At 49.7% G+C, this 22,124-nt stretch overlaps 1 protein-coding gene and 1 pseudogene across 1 annotated transcript; both read left to right on the forward strand.

Annotated features, from left to right (window-relative positions):
• The first annotated feature begins 631 nt into the window (after positions 1 to 631).
• On the forward strand, positions 632 to 5,859 carry LOC144256920 (speedy protein E4-like). The gene is made up of 6 exons (XM_077802764.1): positions 632 to 818; positions 1,359 to 1,579; positions 2,192 to 2,250; positions 3,063 to 3,148; positions 3,901 to 4,069; positions 4,812 to 5,859. The coding sequence occupies exons 1-6, from the start codon at positions 718 to 720 to the stop codon at positions 4,893 to 4,895; spliced, it is 720 nt and encodes a 239-aa protein (XP_077658890.1). The 5' UTR covers positions 632 to 717; the 3' UTR covers positions 4,896 to 5,859.
• Positions 5,860 to 6,829: 970 nt separating this feature from the next.
• LOC144256969 (archaemetzincin-1-like) lies at positions 6,830 to 17,819 on the forward strand (annotated as a pseudogene).
• The last annotated feature ends 4,305 nt before the right edge of the window (positions 17,820 to 22,124 follow it).

The following is a 22,124-nucleotide window of genomic DNA, read 5'->3' on the forward strand; positions in this document are numbered from 1 at the left end:
AGGAATCCTTGTGTCAAACATGCCGAAGTGCAGAGTGTGTCCCCTTAACAGATTTCTGAAAACAGTGAAGGCCAGTGGCACTTAGCAGATTAGATTTGCTAAACTGAGTGTTTCCTTTTAGGGTTTTCAAGTGATAATTCAGTGTACGTGGGTTCTTTTGTACATACTGAGCTCCTTCTTGGGAGGTCATGTCATTTCTGCCCTCCCCCTTCTTCCTTGCCATACTCCTTAATCTCCCACTGCACTGAACTCTGAAATGGAAATGCCCAGAGGTTGGGTATCTAACATGTGTTGTGTTGAGAATGGAGAGAAGAACCCGGGTCTAGACAGAAGTGAAAGAGGGAGTCAGAGACCCGTAGGGTAGTTTGGCAAAGTGGACAGAGTTTGGATCAGTCACAGCACAGACCATCTCCTCTAGAACTCTAGGACAGGTGCACACACCAGTCTGACAGTTACAGGTGTTTTCCTTCAAACTGGTTGCCAGGTTGGAATGAGTGATGACATCAGAGGCTTCCAACCTTCCTGATTGGAAGGGACAGACTCTGTGGACCACTGGCAGTGCAGTGGGCAACAGTTTTTTCTCAGAACTGTTCCTCACCTGATTTCTCCTGTTTGGAGAAGAGCAAACAGACTTCTATTCAACCAAATTCTGGAAGAAAGATTTACCTTAATAAGAACCTAGGTTTTGTAGAAGGAAGAAAGAGTATTGGAGAACTTATGGCAGATCAAGAAATCTCCCAGTCTGGGCAATCGCCTTCCCAGCCGAGCACCTCAGAATCCCACCTAGAAGTGGTGGTAGATGATGAAGTGGCAGGTCCATCAGGTGAGGGAGCTAGAGTGAGAACTGATTTGACATGATGACTGGTAAGGACGAAGGGGTAGAGCAGTCAGGAAAGGTGGGAAGCCCACTTTTGAAGTTCAGAATAGGCCACGGGACAAGGAAGTCCACATGGATGGAAAATCTGCAGAGAAAGGAATTGGGCTAGAAGATGAGATCTAAGTCCGGGAAGCTGGTAGAGGGGATGTAAAAAGGGTCACTCCACCCATGAGAGAAAGTGTCCATAATGAGGAAGAGTTTTGAGGAACAGGGAGATGGGACAATGATACGGAGAATCAGGGGAAGACGGCTACCAGCCAAGGGGAGAGATGGAACAATAGCTCAGAAGGCAACAGTTGAAGGTCTGGGGGTGGGAGGTGAACTGGGATCAGAGGATGAAAGGATGAGTTCCAAATTCAGGAGCTTGACTCTGCTTCCTTTACTCAGGTCTGTGGGTAAAACCCTGCCTCCCATGTCGGAAAAGAGAGTGGACCTCAGAATCTGAGGGAGACTCGGAGGATGATCCCCCGGGGATTTTTGATTCTGCACTCTGGGTAGAATCTGGACTCCTGCCTGAGACCACTGGCATAAAGAGAAAGAGAGAGTCCTCCACTGAATCTGAGGATGAGCTGGAGGATGTGGAAAGTGGGCTAAATCACCCCTGGGATGTGGAGTCACTGTGTGGCCTCAAAATGAAACTCAAAAAACGGCGCATGGACTCGGTGCAACCAGAACACCATGAGGTTTTCAACAGGCTTCTAGGTAGGGAGATACCCAGATAGCGCCCTCCAATCCTGCTCTTTACACAAAGAAGGAACTTATAGCCTCTGCACTTTTCCAAAGAGCCCTGCTATCCCTGAGATCCCCATTCCTGGAGGACTCAGGACCCATGTACCCTGTGAAACTCTTAGATGATGGATGATTACATTACACCTGAAAAATGACCCTGCTTGGGATCACAGAGCTTGATTCCAATTATCCTCACTGATTGCAGACACTGTGGCTCTAATAGATTTCCTCCTCCCTGAGGGGTGACCATCAAATGAGAAAATAACATAGTAACTCTAATTCTGAGGTGGTGCATTCTTGGGGGATGATGGGCCCTTGCGGTTTAATCCAAGTTCTTAGTCATACAGACATCTATCTCTTACCCCAACCCTCACTCAGTTGTTTCCCTGGGGGGTTTCAGGGCAAAGCAGCTTTCCCAGGAATGTTCCTGACCTTTTCCTATCCACGTGGGATATTGGGCTCTTTTGGGCTCTATTGCACTCCAATCCCACACCTTCTCCAATGCAGGTCCTATTCTTCTCTCTGTTCTCTATCACCCATGAAGCCCCTTCTGGTTCCCAACTAACACCAGTGTGCTGTTCACAGAGGATCCTGTTGTCAAAAGATTCCTGGCCTGGGACAAGAAGCTGAGAGTGTCTGACAAGGTGAGGTTGTTCTCCACTGGGCAGTGATCCTGCTCCAGCACAGCCTGGAGAGGGGAGGGCTTTCTAGCCCATGGACGTTCTGTCTCCATGTAGAACCAACAAGATGTGCCAAGTTCTGATCCTTTGTGACTTGTCAACATCTCCCTTCAGGGCCTAGCAGTTCCATGCAGTGAGGACAGGTGGACCATGCTTCTGCTTGGGGTGTTGCATTCCTATCCTCCCCTCTCTGCTATTGTTATCTGAGATTTTGGGCACCTCTCCTCTTTTACTTTTTTAAATATGTTTTATTTAGGTGTAGATGGACAGAATACCTTTATTTTTTATCTTTATGTGGTGCTGAGGATCAAATCCAATGCCTCACAGGTAGCTAGCAAGCTCTCGACCACTGTGCCACAACCCCATTGCTCAACAGCCTTTTTTTCTGTGATGCTAGGGATTGAACCCAGGGCCTTGTGCATTCGAGGCTAGCAAGCACTCTACAGAGTGAGCCATATCCTATGGCTGGGGCTCCTCTCCTCTTTACACTTCTTGGGACGCCCCATTCTCCAGCTTACCCAAGACCCTCCTCACCCAGCTCACTTACATGCCTTCCCTCAAAAGGTCCCCTCAGAGCTGATCCTACAGTACACACTAAGCCTCCTCTTCCCCCAATTGCTCCGACTGTCACAGGTCCTTCCCCAAAACAGCAGGTCTCCTTACTTGGCGACCTTCTCGCAGGGGCACTCTTCACCCCAGACTCCCATTCCTCTGTCCCCTCTTTCCTCCTCTTCCAGGATGTGACCTCTCTCTGTTTTTTCTTCTCTCTCCATCAGTACCTCCTGTCTATGGTCATAGCTTATTTTAGCCGGGCTGGCCTCTTCTCCTGGCAGTACCAGAGAATCCACTTCTTTGTGGCCCTGTGAGTATTTGGTCTCCTTCATCAATCAGGACTCACTACCTGGGAGGGTAGGAGGGGAGCAGAGGGGCACTAACCTTTCTTTTACTTTTAGCCTCTTTGTCCTGTTTGCTCCGTGTACACGAGATCACAGCACTGTAGTATAGTTTGTTTTTCTTTTCCACACTTCCCTAGCAAAGCAAACACACATGCTCCCTAAAGGCCAGCTGTTAAAGAGTCAAGGAAACTAAGGAAACATAAAGCCCACCTGAGAGGAGTGCAGGAAAGCATGGGCACCTCCTGTCCCTGGCAGAGAGACTGGAGGTGCAGACACATCTGACTGCTCTTCCTTCCTGTATCTATACCAGCACTGTTCTGTCTTCTGCCTCTGGATTTCCAAGACAGATGCCCAGTTCCCAGCCTGGCACAGGTCCCGTTTAGGGTGGTCCCCTCTGGTTCTTCTTACAGGAGTCTTCTCACATTTGTGGCTCTTTCTACACACCTCCTGAAAATCCTTCCAAGATGGGTCCAACCACCCCTTAGGCCTCTCCCACAACTGTGTTGCTCAATGCTTTCTAGAAAAAGGCTGGAGTCCTTCAGAAGGTATGTGTCTGGCAGAGTCCTCTGGACTAAGGCATGGTCCTCCATAACACTTAATAGGGCTGGTGCAGTCCTGTCTGAAGATGGTCCTCTGGGAGTCCATTTTGGGAAGCTGACTCCAAGGGGAGGTCCTTCTTGGTTGTGCCTCTAAAGAGCAACCTGGTTTCTTTCCGCAGCTACCTGGCTAATGACATGGAGGAGGACAACCAGGCTCCTAAACAAGACATCTTTCGTTTCCTCTATGGGAAGAGCTATGCCCAGCGTCCCCTGTTCCACAAACTGCGCTATCAGTTCATCTGTTCCATGGGCTGGAACACTCGGGTTTCCAAGGAGGAGTGTGAGGAGGTGGGTGGTGCTGTGTGTGCTTGTGGAGGGAGAGGGATGGGCTGACTTGAGAGACACAGGAAGGTGGGTGGCTGCAGGTGGGCTCTGGGGAGGAGAAAGCTCAGGAGGGAGGGAAGGACTTCCTGCGCAGTCCTCAGTTTTGCATTTATCCATGTTACTAAGTATTCTTGATGGATCCAAGCAGAAATATTACTAATGTTCAACCACTATTCTACTCAAATCAGGGACAATGATAAGGCTTGTCTCTTGATTAAATCAACTTTTCAAATTTGATGGGAAGGGACACCAAAAGGATTCTATCTGTCAAAGCATCTTTACAAATACTTAATTTAGTTATCTGATACAGGAAAATATAATTGATTTTTATTGAAAAGAAATCTAAAAAAATGTGTCCCACATTCTATATAACATTATCCTGATAAGTGTCATCCATGTGAGTAATAGCTGAAATAATGTTGTGATATCCATATATAGCTACTTCATTTGTCACCAGGCTAAATAAATCTAATAATTACACCTTGCTATGTCACCTCCTTTGTAGCTGACAGAACTTAGTTAATAGAATCAAGCCTCTCAACATTGTATTTGTTGAGATATTTGTAGACTGTTGAATCACAGTGACTAGAAAGTCCAAATCAAGGTGAAGTAATTTTAAGGAATGGGAAAAAAATTAATCATAACTTCAAAACCCTCAATATCCTGTAAAGTCATCAGCTTTGGTGGGGGCTCTTTTCCTTTCCAGATTCAAGCTTATGATCCGGAGCTCTGGGTGTGGGGCCGAGATCGCACCTCATTGCCTGGAAGTCCTGGAACTATGGAGGCCTGAGGGGAGGGACAAAATTCTGCATCCCTGGCTTGATGACAGACAGAGTCAGTGATTGTCTATTTAAGATGCTCGAGGACCTAACTTCTTGATCCAGTCCTGTCCACCTCCACCCACAGCCACCCTCTGCAGATGGTGAAACAGCCTGAATCTCCAAGTCAGCTTCATGGTCTCAATCTCTAACCACACAGATGACCCCCTAGAGGTGTGCTGGGTGCTCTGAGGCTGCTCAGCCAGACCTGAGAGAGAACAGTTTATCACTCAGAATGTGCTAGAAATCCTTAACCCACAGCAATTGGGCCCACATGTCAGCTTTGATGAATGGTTGATCTTGGTCTAAAGTTAATATCCTTTAGCCATGAATCTCTCTCTCTCCCCCTGTAAATTCTCTTTTTACCTCTCCTTTTAATTCATCTTGGGTCACTTATCCCTTAAGGATACTAAGCACGGAGATAATTTATTTATAGGATTGTCACAGTTTTAGTACATATGATAAATGTTGTTTATTTTGAACTATGTTTATTTTAAATAGTTTTGAGATAGATGTTGTTCAGAAAATTGTTGTTTCTTATTGGTTTTGTGATTAGTGTTATAACATGTTTGTGTACATAAATATTTCTCTCAAGATTTTAATCTTTTTATCTATTACTTTTATACCTCAGTAGTATTATCCCATAGTCTTATAAATATAGTTTTTATTTGATGTTCCATCATCATTATTGTGACTATTGAGCTGCTAGTACTTAACTTGCCTTGACATGTTTTCTGTCATTTTTAAATATGTATCATTCGAGAGCACATGTGTTATGTGCTTGTGAAGAGCACAGCACAGTGCATTTGTGAAAAAACTGAATAAAGTTGAAAATCTCCTTACCTTAATGACACATATGATCATGTCATTCCAGATTGGTTGTTTGCTGTCAAATGATACTGCTGTTTAACAGTGTTGTTTTTAATTGACCAAATTTGTAACCTGTGGGGGAGAAAACCACCTCAATTTTTTTTCATGTAGCAGAACAACAGAGAAGGTTGTAGAACTTAAACTAGAGACTGGAAACAGGAAACACAGGGTGGATGTTGCGAGAGAGAACACAGGAAGAATAAAAGAAAATTCTGGAGGAATTCCAAAGCCAAGGTAAAAGTAAAACTTCCTGGTCAAAGTCCAAAGACAGGGACACCCAGGGAATAAAAGACTTTGCTACTTGAGTCACAATGGGAGTCTTTCCTGAAACCTATGTATGTTTCTAGTTTTACATAAATGAAGGAAATCCAAAGGGTCTTGTTGAAATGGAAACTCATGAAGGAAAATGAAGGTACTAGAGCAGGTTGTGAGAAGAATGAGATGATAGGAAGTGCTAAGGTTGCTAAATAGATAGGCACAGAGAGGAAAGAACTAAGAGTGTGCGCACTGAATTACTGCAGACAAGCATCTTGGGAGATGGGAGAGAATATGGAAGCAGCTGTAGAAAGAAGCAGGTGAAGAAAAGTATCAGCAAGAAGTTAAAACAAAGTTAAAGAGAGGTTGCAACAGAGTCAGTGACGAGATGTGATGTGGGGTTAAAGAGGCAAGAAGAAATGATGTGAAGAGGTTAGAAAGGACCAACATGGAACAAGCTTAAGGTTGGTTGAATGTGTTAAAAGAGGGATGGTGGGGCTGGGGATGTGGCTCAAGCGGTAGCGTGCTCGCCTGCCATGCGTGCGGCCCGGGTTCGATCCTCAGCACCACATACAAACAGATGTTGTGTCCGCCAAATACTAAAAAAAAAATAAATATTAAAAAATTCTCTCTCTCTCTCTAACTCTTAAAAAAAAAAAAGAGGGATGGTGGTTGGGTGAGTTGAGCAAGTGAACAGGTATAAGTTCCTTGAAGGAAGAAGTCACTAAAGACTGGCACTGTGCAATGCAATTCTGACGCTGATCAATTGCATGGAGGTCACATGCTACAGATTGAGGCTGTAAGCCCCCTCTACACTGCCCTGTCTTCAGAAACCAGCTGTAAGTTCCAGGTTTCCCAGGCCATTCGCACTTCTCACCACTGGTGTATATTTGTGGATTCCCATGAACCTACTGTATAATTCTCTATAATATCTCACTGAGGTTAGAAGAGCACAATCCTATAATTACTGATTTGTCATGTAAAAAAGGACACAAATTGGGACCAGCTAACATAAGAGATAAGAGGCACATGGCTGGAGGTCTAGGAGGGTCTGAATGAAGGCTGTCATGTCCTCTGGATGCAATATCTTCAGAGGACATGGATGTATATGACCTACCAGGGAAACTGACCTTGGTTTCAGCTGAGTTTTTACAGGAATTTAACTAAGCATTTGGCATGAGTTGGATGAGCAGAGCAATAAACTAGGCTCAAGTGCTGCTCTCTGGGTACTTACCATAGAGTGTGGGAGACAGGTTAGTGTCCAGGAAGTAAGACAAGGGCAGGTGGTATGGATAGAGATGGGGGAATCATGATGTAAACTATGTAGCGGGAGGGTGGCATCAGGCAGCATCAGGGTCTCCAGACTGTTTTTTTTTTTTTCCTGATCCCCATGTGTGAGGTGCCCTTTAGAAAACCCTGACCAGCAAAGCCTTCTTGAGGAAAGGCCTGTCTTGGGTAATGCTGGGCAGGCAAGCACTAAACTCTGATTTGGGGGTCCACCGGGAGGCTTCCTTTCTAACCTCACCTAAGTTGGCCTTCCTATTCCCACTGTAAGACTGAGTTCCTGTCCACACCAGAAGTCCACTTGCACAGCTCACCGGAAATCCATGTTCCTGGGCTCACAGCAGGTCTGAAGGCAAGTACTTGATTTTACTTCCCAAGAGGCTATGCACCCGGTCACTCCCACTTAGGGACTATCTGAAACATGCCTGCTTCGTCTAACAGTTCAGAGGAGATATGCTGTGAGCACTGGCTCCCTACAGGCCTCCCGCATTTCTTCCCTGGTTTCTCCTTAGATCAAGGGAATGTCTAGAATACATTTTCTTGGTGTGGTGTTTTTCCTGATTGCATCTTGATTCAGTTTAGGTTACACACATCTATACATGTGGTAAAATGGTAAAATACCTACAGACTTCTTGCATAGATGACAATTTCCTAATGTACAGTCTTGTCATGCACATGCATTGGGGGATACTGCATGAATGGTACATTGAACCTGTGTGTTCTGTCATTACAAGTTTCCTTGAAACTGTATTTTGATATAATAAAGCAAAAAATTCTAAACAAGCATTTATCTTGACTAAAAATTCCAGAGCTTGGAGAGCACTGTTTAACTCTCATTTTATGGATCTTTGGGAAAGACTGCTCTTATCTATAGCAGCCTGGCAGATTTCTAGAGGGAAGGGCTGGGTTGGTCCTTCTGGAAAAAGTCACAGAAACATCTCTATCATTATTTTGGTGATAATTAAATGGGCATGAGGCTTGATATCTTATTTAGAATAGCCATTCATTTACTTATTTTTTAACTGCCAGGGATGGAATCCATGCATGCTAGCAATTCATGTACTACTGAGTTATACCCATAGTCTCCATGAAGAAAATTGAGCTCACAGTTCTGTAAGTCCAAGAGCATGGTGTTGGAATACTAGCAATTCCTCCAGCTCCCCGGACATCACAATGTGGTGCAGAAGTAGAAAGGGAGCAGGCCAAGTGCAAAAGGAGTCATATGCATGGTGTAGACTCCCTAAATAACAATTTGTTCTCATAACTCAGTATTTGAGACCTGCATTAATGCCTTCTGAGGTGAGTGTCCCCATGATCTAATTACCTTTGATTTGGCACCACATATAAAAGGTTCCACCACCTCAATACTGCCACACTGGGGAACAAGCTTCAGGCACTTGAACCACTGGGAGGCACATATCTAGTTTCAGTAATTGTCTTCCTCTGTTCCATTTCCTGTGACTCCTTGGCTTGGATGGATTTGCTATCTGAATTACCCAGTATTTGAAGTTTTATGGGTAACAGAGAGAGGCTATAATTTAGAGTGGGGCACTGGGACCAATACTGAATTTATGACAACAAGCCAATTCCAATTGGGGAGAGCCAGCCACACTAGAAATGTCACCACATGATGAGGGGAGGGTGTGAAACTTTGGGCTACATATCAGCCAGTGCTCCAGAAAGCAGAGGAAGGCTAGAGATTGGGTTCTACTGCAAGACAACTGAAACCCCATGCCTCCCTAATGAATTCCAGTAAAAACTCAAGCCACTGAAACCAAGGTGAGCTTCCCTGGTTGGTGAGGCACTGAGCACATCAATGTCCTGGGAAGACGATGCATCCTGAGGACACAAATGCTTTCACTAGGGCCCCTCCCACACCTCATGCCATGTGTATCTTTTGGGGCTGGTCCCAAATAGTGTCCTAACCTTGGGGGTCCCCCTGAATAGGAAGCTTCTAAGCAAACTCCACTCACCTCCTCCCCAGCAGGTTCTCCACACCTTGTCCTCTCTTCTCAACATCCTCCGTCCTCTGGTGAGTCAAGGTCTCTGCACCTCAAAGAGTGTTTCCCCTCTGTGACCACAGATCCAGTGACATCCTTGGGAAAAACAGAATGAGCGTCAATGGTGGACTTTGGTTGCTTCTGCCCAACATGGATTCAAGGGTCCAGTTTGCTGTCTCAGCTGAAATAAATTTAAAAGGAGGGAAATATATATGGAAAGTCCATGTTTAGGAATTTAGATTCCTGAGAGGCCAGCCCAGAGACAGCCCAGCTCTCTGGCCAGATAGGGAGTGTTCAATCCACAGAGAAGGAGGGGACATGGGGTCAGCAGTGTCCCTGAGCAGAAAGGACAGAATATCTAAGGCAACTAGAGGTCACAGTGCAGAGAACTAGAGAGAACTAGAGAGAGGCGAGTTTCAGAAGGGAAGGGGCACAGCAGAATTCCCCACCACAGTGTCTTAGGCTGGGGCTACTGTGTGCTGTTGATTTCCAACCAGAGCACACAGGCAGTGGGAGAGTCTAGGGCAGGGGACCAGTGAAAGGTGTTTCCTGGCAGTGATGAGTCAGTGGGTGAGATGTTCCCTGCAGGCCAGCAGGGACTCTCTTGTGTTCAGCATTGGGTACCCCCAATCCCCTACCAGGCTCTGTGTCACAAAGGGGACTTCAGGGACTCCAGGTAGCTGATGGATTAGTGATTAGATGTTACACACCAGGGAAGAGAAGGCAGCTTCTCAAAGAGAAAATCTGGGTGGGGGAGCAGCCTCGAAATGCCAAACTTTACCAACATTCAGCATCTGAGGCCCAGCCTTGTGGACTCTTCCCTAATGGAGATGGAAACTGTCAGAGCAGAATTGGGGACTCATAAGTGAGGGAGATTCAAAGGAAGTGGGGGTTTGCACAGATTCCTTTCCTCCTGTGGTCTAAGCTTTAGGTTTCTCTTTCAACATGTGGAAACCAGAGCAGTGCAAAGCCCCAGCCCCATTCATCTCAATCTGTGTGGGGTTGCGCAAAGTGCCTTTAAGGTTTTGGCTGATGAATAACACGATGCTGCTGCTGGGTATTCTGCAAAGTGCATCTAGAACAACAAGAATTTGTGATATTTGGGCTGGGGTTGTGGCTCAGCGGTAGACCGCTCACCTCACACTTGCGAGACCCTGGGCTCAATCCTCAGCACCATATACAAAAATAAACAAGTGAAGTAAAGGTGTTGTGTCCAATTACAACTAAAAAATAAAATATTTTTTTTTAAAAAAAGAATTTGTGATTCTTGCCTAAATGTGGGCATCTGTCTAGTCAGATGTGGGAGAACAAGTGCCCAAGGATGCACAGTTTGAGCCACCTGACCTTGTTAACTGGCAGATTAGGCTGCCCTGGCTCAGAGTGGCAGGTCCTCCCTAGGGAGGAAAAGCTTAGAAAAGCACACGCTCTTCCCCAGTCAGCATCAATATCAGTAGGGCAGAAAAGTCTTTGCTTTGCAGAAGGACACAGAGGGGACACATCCCATGCTCTATTTGCCTCTAGAGGATTTGTGTAGAACTCCACAAATATGCTGGGATTTGGGGTTCCATTATGGGGTATGAAGTTTGAATCAGGTCCTTTGGCCTGCCACCTGGGCCATGGTAGCTAAGTCACTTCATGTCTCTGGACCTCAGTTTCCCTGTCTGAAACATAGTGATGAAGTTAGAGTTTCTCTGCTTCTACTGGAAGGTGGGATTTTTGTCAGTTACAGGCCTCTGAAGCCAAAAAATTCCATTTCTTCTCAACTCCCACAGAGTGGTGTTAAGAGTGGCAACTCTCAATGGTGGGTCATGCGCCTAGTATTGCAGCAGACCCCACTGCTCACTGCAAATTTCTTCTTTCTGGATTCTTTGTCATGAATTTGAAGAATGAAAACCACAGATGAGGATAAGTGAGTGCAAGAGCAGAATATATTCAAGTGTGAACAGAAGCAGAACTCCCACAGGGCAAGAGGAGACCCAATAGGATTGCTACTTGGGAGTGTGCTAGTCTAAGGATTTATACAGCACTTGGGTGAACACACTGGATGAAATTTATGCAAATCAGTTTTGGAAAAATACCAATGCTATTGATTAACTCTTGAGACTGAACTTCCATTCAGTTCTGCCTTACTTGTGTTTTCTCACTGCTGGCCTGCAATCCCAGCTTCCCAGGAGGTTGAAGTTAGTGAATCCAGGATGCCCAGGTGTTCAGTACTGCAGCCCTGTGTGGAGAGGGTACCTGTACTGGTCCAGGGTCAAGCTGCAGTGGGGTGACAGGTTGGCATCCTCTGGCTTGCCTCAGTATTGCCTCACTGTGCCTCAAGCCAATTTTGTCATAGCAGGCTCTGGAGAGTTATGGTCTCTGTGGATACACATTCCCTGGGATATCTGCTTGCACTTACCTAGGGGTAACAGAAGGTGGTTGGCAATGTGGGTGGACCCTGGTGTATTCCAGCTCACCCTGGATATTGCTTTGCTATTCTGGGACAAGTACATGGATTCAGTGGCATCTGCAGCTCTAAGTCATAAGGCCTAACTGACTGACAGAGGTACAGCAACAGGTAGTGATAGACTTTGGTACACAGCAGCTGCAGTTGTTAAGACAATTAATAGGGGAGAGATTGCAGATCACAGCTAGGACCTTCTTTTGAAGGTTTTTCTTTCAGAGCTATCACCATGGCTAAGATGTTGGGTTGCATGTGGCAGAGAGAACTGGGCAGGTCCCTCCTCCAGGGCACCCTTGGCTGCTAGGAACACATCTTCACCTTCAGTTTTGGGCTCCACATAAGAACTGGGTCTTGTGCAGAAATGACCTGGCAGGGCAGAAGGATTTAGGTGGAGGCTGACAGTGGGTAAGAGACTTCCCCTACTGATGCAGGAGGAAGAATATGGCCACACAGGCTTCTCAAGAGGATTTGTTGTCTGGTCAGACATCTACGAACAGATCCTAGAAAGGAACACTACAGAGTGACGCCCCTGGACAGTGAGCTTTACAAAGATCACTTCCTGTGTGGGGTGCTGAGTTTAGGATCAGCCCACTTCACAGATAAGGAAATTAAGGCTGGGAGAAGTCACTTGACCTGCGCATGTATCAGAGCTGGACACTGGTAGAAGCAGAAATTGAATTCAGGGTTACCTGGCCTGATACTATATTGAAAGAGACTGGATTGGACGTGGGGAGCAGGACTTGGGAACCTGCAGCATGGCTGCTGTCCTCTAGGGCTCTTTATTGTCAGAGATTAGACAACACAAGAATGACCCAGCCGGGGAATGAGGAGGATCAGCGGTGGGCTGGCCAGTGTGCTTCCAGCATTCTAAGGGCAGGTGGTCCAGCTGGGCATAAATGTGCTGGGCTTTGGAGAAGAATGACAAGCTTCTATCTGAGACACTAGTGTGCCATGCCCTTCCCCTGAGGCTGGCATCCTGGCAGTGACTAGAGGAAGTTGGGCTTAGACTGGCTTTGCCCCAAGCAGGCTAGTTGGCACGTCTGGGGTCCATGACAGCTCCTTCCTAACTGCTCAGAATCAGTACTGCTGGCATCATGGTCATGCTCTACATCAGCCCATACCTGAGGATCTGCTACTAATCCTGTGGAGTCAGCCTCTCTTCACTTGTCCTGCTTATAGCTTTAGGAGCACTCCTCCCTAATATGTGGACACACAGCATCTTGCTGAGATGAGTCTGGGGTGGTCCTGGGACCTGCATTTCTAACAACTGCAGGGTAAGGCCAAGGCTGTTGGTCTGAGGAACTTGCAAACACTCCCACAGCCTCTATGCTTGGTCTGTGTCCATCTGTCCTTCTAGTATGCCATCTGGTTATCTCCCATCCTTCAAGGCCCTTCCCTGCCTTGTCAAACCCTTCTCCACAGCATGAGCCTACACTCCTGTTTCAGCCAGCCTGACTTTTTGTAGCTGAGATACATGCTTACTCCTACCACCCATGCCAGTGGGCCTTGCCTGGTCAATTTACAGGGTTCTGGTGTCCGAAGTCCATGCCTTCCTGAATTTCATATTACAGCAATTCCCATCCTTTGTTTTTGTTTCTTTTTCATTTCGTACTGGGACTGAACCCAGATGTGCTCTACCACTGAGCTACATGCTCATCCTTTTTATTTTAAATTTTGGGCTCAAACTTGTGATCCTCCTTTCTCAACTTCTCAAGCGGGTAGGATTATAGGAGTGTGCCACCCAACTTAGATTATTCTTTACAAATATCTACACCCTGGGATGACAGTATTCTTGAGGGGATTTTCTTTTTCCTCTGGGACAAAGATGTGACCCTTCTCTGGGCAGCTCTAGGACACTCAGGGATGCAGTCTTCATCCCTCTCAGAATACGGCACCTCAGATTGGCAGCCAGGATCATACTGGCTCTTCATCTCAGGAGCAGCGCAGCTCTGTTGCATTGAGCTCCAATCCTCCTGGTTCCTCAGTAGGTTTCTGATGGATCTGAAGTTTACTGGGGTATAGTTCAGACAGGAGGTTCTTCCTCATTAGTGTATCGTCTGAGTTTGGGGGAGTGTGTCTGACACAGCCATCCCTGGTCACAGAAAAGGAGCAGCCCTGCCCCTGAATTTCTCAGTGGCCCTGCAGCCAATGCTCCCCTCTGGAGGTCTTGGATAGTGTCTGGGATCTCACTATTATCTGCTGAGGGGAGGGGTGGCTTACCTCCCTAGGTCAGGGAGCAGGGTCCAATCCCCTGGTGGCATGCTCCTTCCTGTTTGGTCACTCTGAGCACCATCCCATTCATCAGTCACAGTGAGACCCCTCCGGGCTTTCCTGGCCACTCTCCCTCCCTTGGGCTCTGCATTGGTTGTGTCCTGGCTTCCTGAGCTCTGTCCATGCCCACACTCCTGGGGAGTGTCAGTCTTTATCACTGTTGTGACTAGTGACCACACACCTGGTCCTACAGTTCTGGGGGTCAGGAGTCTCCCTGGGCTGAGGTCAAGGTGTAGGGAGGCTTCATTCCTCCTCGAGCTTTGGGGGGGGATCTGTCTGCATTTCCAATTTCTTGGGCATCTTCATTCATTGGCTTGTGGCCCCTTCCTCCATCCTCCAAAACAGTAGTGCAGCAGCTCAGGTCTTTCACTCTGAACTTGACCCTCTCGATAATGCAGAATAATGTCCCCATTTCCACATTTATGAGTCTGCCCTCAACAGGAGCTGGAAATGAGTCACTAGCCACCTCCTGACCCCCAGCACTCTCCTCCCAGATGGTATCCTGTCCTTCTTAAAGAACAACAAGCCAGATGACGCACTGTGTGTGCGCCTCATGCTGTCTGACCTGTACTCCCATAAGACCTGGAGCTTCACCTTCAGCAAGTCCCTCCCAGGGCATGGTGAGCTGGTGAGCTGGGGCCCTGCAATTTACACCTAGAGGGAGCCTGGCATGTGCTCTTGCTCCAGGGGCAAGGTCTCCCAGTACTGGCTCATCCTCAGGCCATGCCTGGGTTGCAAGAGAGGATGGGCTGCTTTCACTCTGGGCTCCCTGCATCTGAGGCTGCCCACTGAGTCCCCTTGTCCTTCCCTCTCCCCAGAAGGGTGCATCTGTAGCTTCACCCGGTTCTCAGGGGAATTCTCATAGGTGGGGCTCAGTGACCTTGATCCAGCTCTGCTTGAGGTAGTGGCAAATGGCCCTGAGACCCCGCTGCAGGACACAGGCAGGAACCAGTGCTTTAGCACCCTGGGAGTGGAACAGTGCTTCAGGGTGGGCATGGGGGACAGGAAGAGGGTGGGTGGCTGGGCAGCTGTGGATGTGTCCTCAGAGGAAGGTCATAGTGGGCTCTGGCTGAGCCTTCTGCCTGGCCAGTTACATTGTCCAGAAGAGGCCAGTCCCTCACTTTACGGAGTGAGGAAATCGAGGCTCAGAGATGCCAAGTGTTTTGCCAAAGGCCACATAGCTCTGGGGGATGGCTGGGATCTGACCTACGATCTGCCTGGCTCCCAAGCCCCCATGCTGTGTGGCTTCCCCTGAGCCCCCAGAGGGGCAGGTGTGCTTGGACCATTTGCCAGCAGTCTGACCTCACCAGGGGTTGGGGGTCTGTGGGTAGAGGGCAGGGTTGTGAGACCAGGCTGGTGGCCTTCTCCCTCAGGTCACATGCCACGAACTCTGCTACCTCCTGGGCCTGGGGAGCTGCCGCTGGCTCCGCTGCCTCATGCAAGGGGCGCTCAGCCTGGATGAAGCCCTGCGGCGGCCCCCAGACCTCTGCCCCATCTGCCTGAGGAAGCTGCAGCACGTCCTGGGTTTCCGGCTCGCTGAGAGGTACAAGGTAAGCGCTGCCCCAGCTCCTGACTTGGCCCAGGGGAAGCCACACACAGGCAGAGGACCTGTGCTGTGTCCTGATCCTCCAGGACCTCACAGGTCTCCCTGATGGCATATCGAGTCCTTAGCTGGTGCTTGACAAGTGGAAGCACCCGGCACTTTGGGGCACTTTGGCTGACTTGTGGGTCACTAGAAGGAAGAGGGAACCAGACTAACCTAGTCCTCAACAGGAGCTCCTGCCTGTGGCAGTGCTGGCGAGGGGATGCTGCCCTCTGCTGGTGGAATATGGCATGGCCATGGAGCAGGGTCCCCTTTCTTATTCCCATGGGAAGATTTGTTTGTAAACTCAGAAACTTCACTCTCTCTTTATTTCTCTTTAAATCCACTCTGGCTGAAAACAAAATTTCAAAGGAGGCACAGGACCTATCAATTTGAAAACCAAAACTTGTCAGAACTTCACTGGGTTTAAGGCTGGACTCTTGTGGTTCTGGGGAGCCCCTTCCTCAGGCAGGTTTCTGGCAGGGTAGTGGCTCTCAGCCTGCCCTGGTGTCACAATTCCCTGGTGGGATGGGGTTCTCACATTAGAACTGATCCCTGTGATGCTGGAGGCCTGAAGTAGAGGCCAGGTATTTTCAGATTATAGCACTGACTCCCCGTGGGAGCAGAGGGACAGCCCTCTGGGTGTGGCCCTTCCCTAGTGGGGATCCAGGAGCCTGTGTAGCTGCAGAACGGGGCAGCTGGTGTGGTTGTCACTTGTGGAGACACCCTTCATGGGCCAGCTGCCCAGTCACGGGGGCACAGGCAAAGGGCTTGGTTGTCGGCAGCTCTTATTGTCCTGGTGAGGCTGAGAAATGGGAATTGAAGACAGCTCTGGCTGTGAAAGGGTTTGATTTCTCACTTATGTCCTTCATCTGGGGCTCGTTCAACCATCTGATGGGAACTTTTATAACTTTACCCAGTTGAGGGCAGGGGTGTGGTGTTCAGCAGACCCTGGGTGAGCTCCGAGGGCGGAGGCGGTGGGTGCAGCATCTCCTCCCATGATGCTCCCTAAAGTGGCTGGGCCCTTGGGAGCAGCCCGTCCCCTCAGGACAGGGCTCAAGGACCTGGTAGGACAATGACTGTAATAAGAGGGGAGCTATGCAGGAGATTTGCCACATGTCCTGGGATGGCCCAAGGACTCTAAGAGCCATGGAGCCACCCAGGGCCAGTGTCTCTGCTCAAAGAAAAAGCCCAGCTTTGTGGTGCCGGCCAGTGCCCACTGATTGACTGAGCAGAGCTGGAAAGTGCTGCTCTTTGTGATGCCCATCCTGCAGACTTGGCACACACAGGGGACCTCAGGAGCACAGGTAATGGGAGGCCATGGTGAAACATTTAGGGAGTGATGTGTTTTGAGTGTTTCTTTTGCCTTAACATTTTCTGACTTTAATCATCAGCTTTGAGGAAGGGCTGGGTTAGCAAGAGGTGCCCAGTTCCTGAAAAGTGAACAGCAGGCTCCTGGGACCTGGAACGTCTGGCTGTAGCACAGCCTGGACTCCAGTCCCCAGCAGTGCTGGGCAGCAGGGCCCTGGTGGCACCAGCTTGCCACGGGCCTCAAGGTGACTGAATGCAGCTGGGTCCTCGGGCTGCTCGCTGGCCAGACAAGTGGCCACCAGAGAAAACTCAGCCCGTTTCTCCCTCGCAGAGACTCCACGCCTGGACCCAAGCAGCAGCAGGTTCGTGGCCCTGCCAGGAGGCAGGAGAGCCGTCTATGTCGGAGGACACCCCACCCTTCAGCGCAGACTCTGGCATGTGCTGTGAGAGCGACTCAGAGCCTGTCACCAGCCTGTCAGAGCCCCTCACCCCTGACGCATGGAGTCATGCCTTCCCTGAGAGACCCGAGGATGGGCAGAGCTCCCTGGTGGCCTCAGAGGCTCTGCCGAAGCTTGAGGGCCCTGTGGAGGCCATCGAGGAGCACGGACGGTGGCTGGCCACATGTATCCAGGCCCTGGAACGGGAAGTGGCCGAGGAGGAGCTCGCGCAGGTGGACAGGGCCGTGGATGCCCTGGACCGGTGGGAGATGTTCACAGGGCAACTCCCGGCTACCAGGCAAGACCTGCCCTGTGTCAGGGACAGTGCAGGGCTGCGCAAGGCCCTGGGGGACAAGCTCTCCTCCCTGAGGCGGCAGCTGAGCACACGCAGACTCCCCAAGGCCGAGTACTCCCCCTGCCGCTGGGAGGGGGGGAGTTAGTGCAGCAAGATGGCCTGTCCCCTGCAGAAAAGTCAGCGCCTGGCGTCTCTCCCCAGGAGACCAACTGACCAGCCACCAAGGGCATGGTGAGCCCAGCAGCACTAACAGAAGCCCTCAGAAGTTGAGGAGGCTGCTTCTAGCTGGCTCCTTGGGTCCCTGTGCCCACTGCTCACCCCAAAGCACAGCCTGGTCCCAGGACCCCCATGGCGGAGTAGCCTGCAGCCTAGGGAGCACCCCACCCCTCTTCTGGGTGCCACTGTGGACTGAGGGCCGGGGGGAGCTGTGCGCTTGCCTTCTCCCTGCAGGCTGGGCTTTGGGCCTGCTGCTCCCCTGGTTACTTCCAGCTAGAGCTTGAAAAGTTATCCAGGCCAATGGTGACCCTGGAACATGGGCTGTGCTGCTGCTAACTGGGCTCCAGGGTCCTCTCAAAGTGGAAGCTGTGGGGTTTCGTTTTGTTTTGTCTCTGAGCTTGAGACTCATGGGGGTCTGTCCTTTTGGACCCACACTGCGGGAAGGCAGGTGTCTAACCTGCAGGTTTAAGGGGCAGGAGGGTGGAGCCTCCTTATTCCCTGAGGTTGCCTGCTGTCACTCAGTGGTGAAAACACACTGCAGCCCCATTCTCGGGACTGTTTTCTGATCAAGGTGGCTGTGCTGTCAGTGGGCACTAGGCCGCGGTGGTACAATGTGGGGTCAGTTTGTACTAGGCCACCAGGTGCCTGTGCTGGTGCCAGTGGGGTGTAGCTCATGTCTTCGGTGACATCTTTTTGGCTGGGTCCTATCCATTCCTGAGAGCGCTTAGGACACCGTCCACACGTGGCATCGTCTGTGTCCCTTTCAATTTTTTGGTCCCAGGGATTGAACCCAAGGGTGCTTAACCACTGAGCCACATCCCAAGCCCTATTTTATTTGAGACGGGGCCTCACTAAATTGCTTAAGGTCTTTCTAAGTTGCTAAGGCTGGCCTTGCCTTGAATCTGTCCTCCTGCCTCATTTGATTCCCACCCCCTCAAAGTGACCTTTTTATCACTATCAAATGTCCCAGCCTGAGATAGTAAGATCCTGCAGAGTGAAGCAGATGGGGTCCCGGCTTTTCCTCACTGGAAAGAGGCAAGAACAGGAAGCCTAGACAGTTTCGAATTGTTTTTGAGAAAAAACTACAAATATAGACCTAGAGGGAGTCTGAAGCGCCTTGTGACTGTGACACTACTGTGGGGCAAAGGGCAGGTCCCAGGCCCAGAAAAATGCAAAGGGTTAAGGTCATCTGAGCTGGGAAGCAAAGTCACACCTCTGATGCAGTATGAGCACCCTCCCCAGGCCCTCAGGCCATTCTTGCCATCTCATACAGGTGTTCCCATGGTCCAGGTTGTCCTTGCAATGAGATGAAGGGACTCACGCTGTGGCTCATGCAGCTGCCCGTGTCTGCGAGCAGGGAGCACAGCTGGGCCTCCATGCCCAGGCCTTGGGAGCCCTCCATCAGGCCCAGGCTCCCTGGGTAGCTGTGGCCTTCCTAAGGCAGGTGGGGCTCTACCTAAGCCTCATGTCAGAGCCTCACCCTGCTGGGCAGTCACTGAGGCCCCTGCAGGTCCCTGGGAGGGACACAGACACCACCTCTGAATGGAGGTGTGGCAAGTTTCTGGAAGGTCGTACCACTTGGGGAAATAACACTGTGGCCATCCGTGAGAAGCTGGCCCTGGTCGGTGTTGGTGGCCTGGGTTTCACTACCATGATGGCCACACGGTCTTACCTGTTGCCACTCTTCTGTCCTCTGCAAAAGGCGAGTTACTGGAGTGTTGGAAGATTCAATGGGGGTGACAAATAGCCAGGTGTGGCTGGAGGGCAGGAGGCCATCAGGGTCATCCGCCCCTGGCCTTTGGCTCCCAACTGTCATGAGTCCCAAGAGGGCACGTGGAGGTGGGAGGCAGCAAACCACTGAAGCCAGATGCTTCACCCAGAGGCTTTTGAAGACTGGTGTCGGGAGGACGTTTTGAAAAGCAGCTTCCTCTGCCATGTTTCCCTCCTCACACACTGGCCCAGGTTCTGTCCTTGACAGGCGAAGGGTAATGGGACAGTCATCACGAGAGGAGGGTAAGGAGAGGAGGAGCCGAGTGGCGCTCATGGACCTTCCTAAACTCTGGAGATGTCGCAGCTGTGGTGTTGACAGGTGTGGTCTGAAGGGTCCCAGGGCCATGGCATCTAAAATGTCAAAGAAACGCACAAGCTGACTCAGCCACTCCTCACCTGCTCTGTCAGGGGTCCCTGGGGTGCATGAGGACAGGTTGACAGATCCTCCAAGAGCCTGGCACGTCTTGGTCAAGCTGGAGGCACTTGAGAAGAACTAAGTAGTTTGGGGTCATGACACGTCACCTGTGTCACTAGGACATCGAGCCCTGGGTCCACATGTTCCTTTCCAGGCTCAGGGTCACAACATGTCACTTCCATAGAACATCTAGCCCCTGGCTCCACACGCACTTCCCCAGGCTTTGACCAGGGACCAAGTTGGAGGGACCCTAGACAGAGGGAGCAGATCCCTCTTTCTACCCAAAGCCCAGACTCGCCATCCAAGGAGGGGAGAAGCATTTCACTCCTGCCCATGGTGGGAACCCTCATAGAGCAGGAGAGCTAGAGTAGCTCTGCACCCCATTCCAGGGCTGAGTCTGAAAAGGGGTGCTGTCCTGTGAGCCAGCCCATGGGACATCTGATACAGACCCCTCTGTGATGAAAGAACTCTCCAGAGGGCTTAAAGCACAGACAAGCACTGGCTGAGTCAAGAAACTAATGGTGGGGCTGTGGTTGTGGCTCAGTGGTAGAGCGCTTGCCTCGCTTATGTGAGGCACTGGGTTTAATCCTCTATTTTTATACCTTTATTTTATGTATTTATATAATAAATATAAATAAATTAAATAAAGGTATAAAAACATAATAACCCAAGCAGCTCGGGAGGCTGAGGCAGGAGGATCGTGAGTTCAAAGCCAGCTTCAGCAAAAGTGAGGCATTAAGCAACTCAGTGAGACCCTGTCTCTAAATACAGTACAAAATAGGGCTGGGGATATGGCTCAGTGGTGGAGATTCCTGAGTTCAATCCCTAGTACCAAACTAAACTAAAACAAAACAAAACAAAACTCCCCCAAAGCCACAATAACATTATTAAAAAAAAAAAAACCTAATGGCAAGGCTCTGTTAAAATTTAGATCCCACCAAGTTCAAAGGGCATGCTACAACATTCAAGGTATATGCCCACCTATAGAAGGTCTACCCACAATCCTAAGACCAGCCACTCTCCAGACCCAAGGGTCGGGGACAACCAAGCCTCAGAAGGATCAGCTGCTGATTCTCCACCTCTTAGGGGGTCCCTCTGAGGACCAGGGGATGCTGCACGCCCATCACCCTCAATTCTCAAAACAGTGTTGGTTGGCACATGTCATTGTTGACATCTGCTCTGTGGCTGTGGAGGCTGAGATGCAGCTTGGTGACCTGCCCAAGCCTCAGTGGTGATGGAACCAAATTCAGGCTCCTTTGCCCCAGAGGGATCCTCTTCATTTCCCCATCATGCTCCACAGGCTCCTTAGGGAAGGAAGCAAACTGGATGTGTCTGAGCAGGAAGCAGAGCGGGGGTGGCACAGGCATCTGGGGGTTGCACTCCAGCACTGAGCCAGTTCCTGAGGTCACCAGGAAGCTCCCCAAGGAACATGGGGTGGGTGGCAGTGCTCTTGGGTGAAGATGCCACCCACAACAGAGGCCCGGGGTGCTGTGGCTCTGTGGACTTGCTTCTAGAAAGAGGGTGAATCCCCAGGAAGGATGCTGCCACCCAGTGGAGGAGCAGTAGGGTTTCCTGAGGACGTGCTCAGATCTGCAGGAAGGGGGTCGCTTTCTCTGTGGCTCCCCTGGAGCAGCTCCAGCCAGGCTGGAAGGACACAGGTGCTGTCCGGGGAGAGGCCTGCACAGAGTGGCTCCCAGAACTGGTTTTATTTTGTGAGCCCATGAGCCTGATCCCAAAAGATGGAAGAAACACAGAGGGACTTGGTTTCAATGAAAACCAAGGAATTTATGGCCCTTAGAACAACAGGCTGCCAAAGACACACACACTCCTGAGTAACTGAGGAATCAGGGAAAGCCCCTGCCTCATGTAAAGAACCCCAGCTTTTGAAAGCTACTAGAATAAATGCAGATAGCCAGTGGGAATGGCTGACTGTCCTTTTCCTCTCCCAGCATCACCTCAATCCACAAGAACCCAAAACAAGAGGCTTATTTTTAAAAAAATATTTATTTTTTTAGTTGTAGTTGGACACAGTACCTTTACTTTATTTAT

The sequence above is a fragment of the Urocitellus parryii genome, chromosome 9 (genome assembly GCF_045843805.1).
Source record: "Urocitellus parryii isolate mUroPar1 chromosome 9, mUroPar1.hap1, whole genome shotgun sequence".
Classification (NCBI taxonomy): domain Eukaryota; kingdom Metazoa; phylum Chordata; class Mammalia; order Rodentia; family Sciuridae; genus Urocitellus; species Urocitellus parryii.

What these genes read in the sequence shown, in the direction of transcription:
- LOC144256920 (XM_077802764.1), top strand. Translation starts at nt 718, where the DNA reads ATGGCAGATCAAGAAATCTCCCAGTCTGGGCAATCGCCTTCCCAGCCG. An exon ending in GGTTTTCAACAGGCTTCTAG is followed by an intron (nt 1,580 to 2,191) that starts GTAGGGAGATAC and finishes TGCTGTTCACAG; the next exon opens with AGGATCCTGTTGTCAAAAGA. An exon ending in ATCCACTTCTTTGTGGCCCT is followed by an intron (nt 3,149 to 3,900) that starts GTGAGTATTTGG and finishes TTCTTTCCGCAG; the next exon opens with CTACCTGGCTAATGACATGG.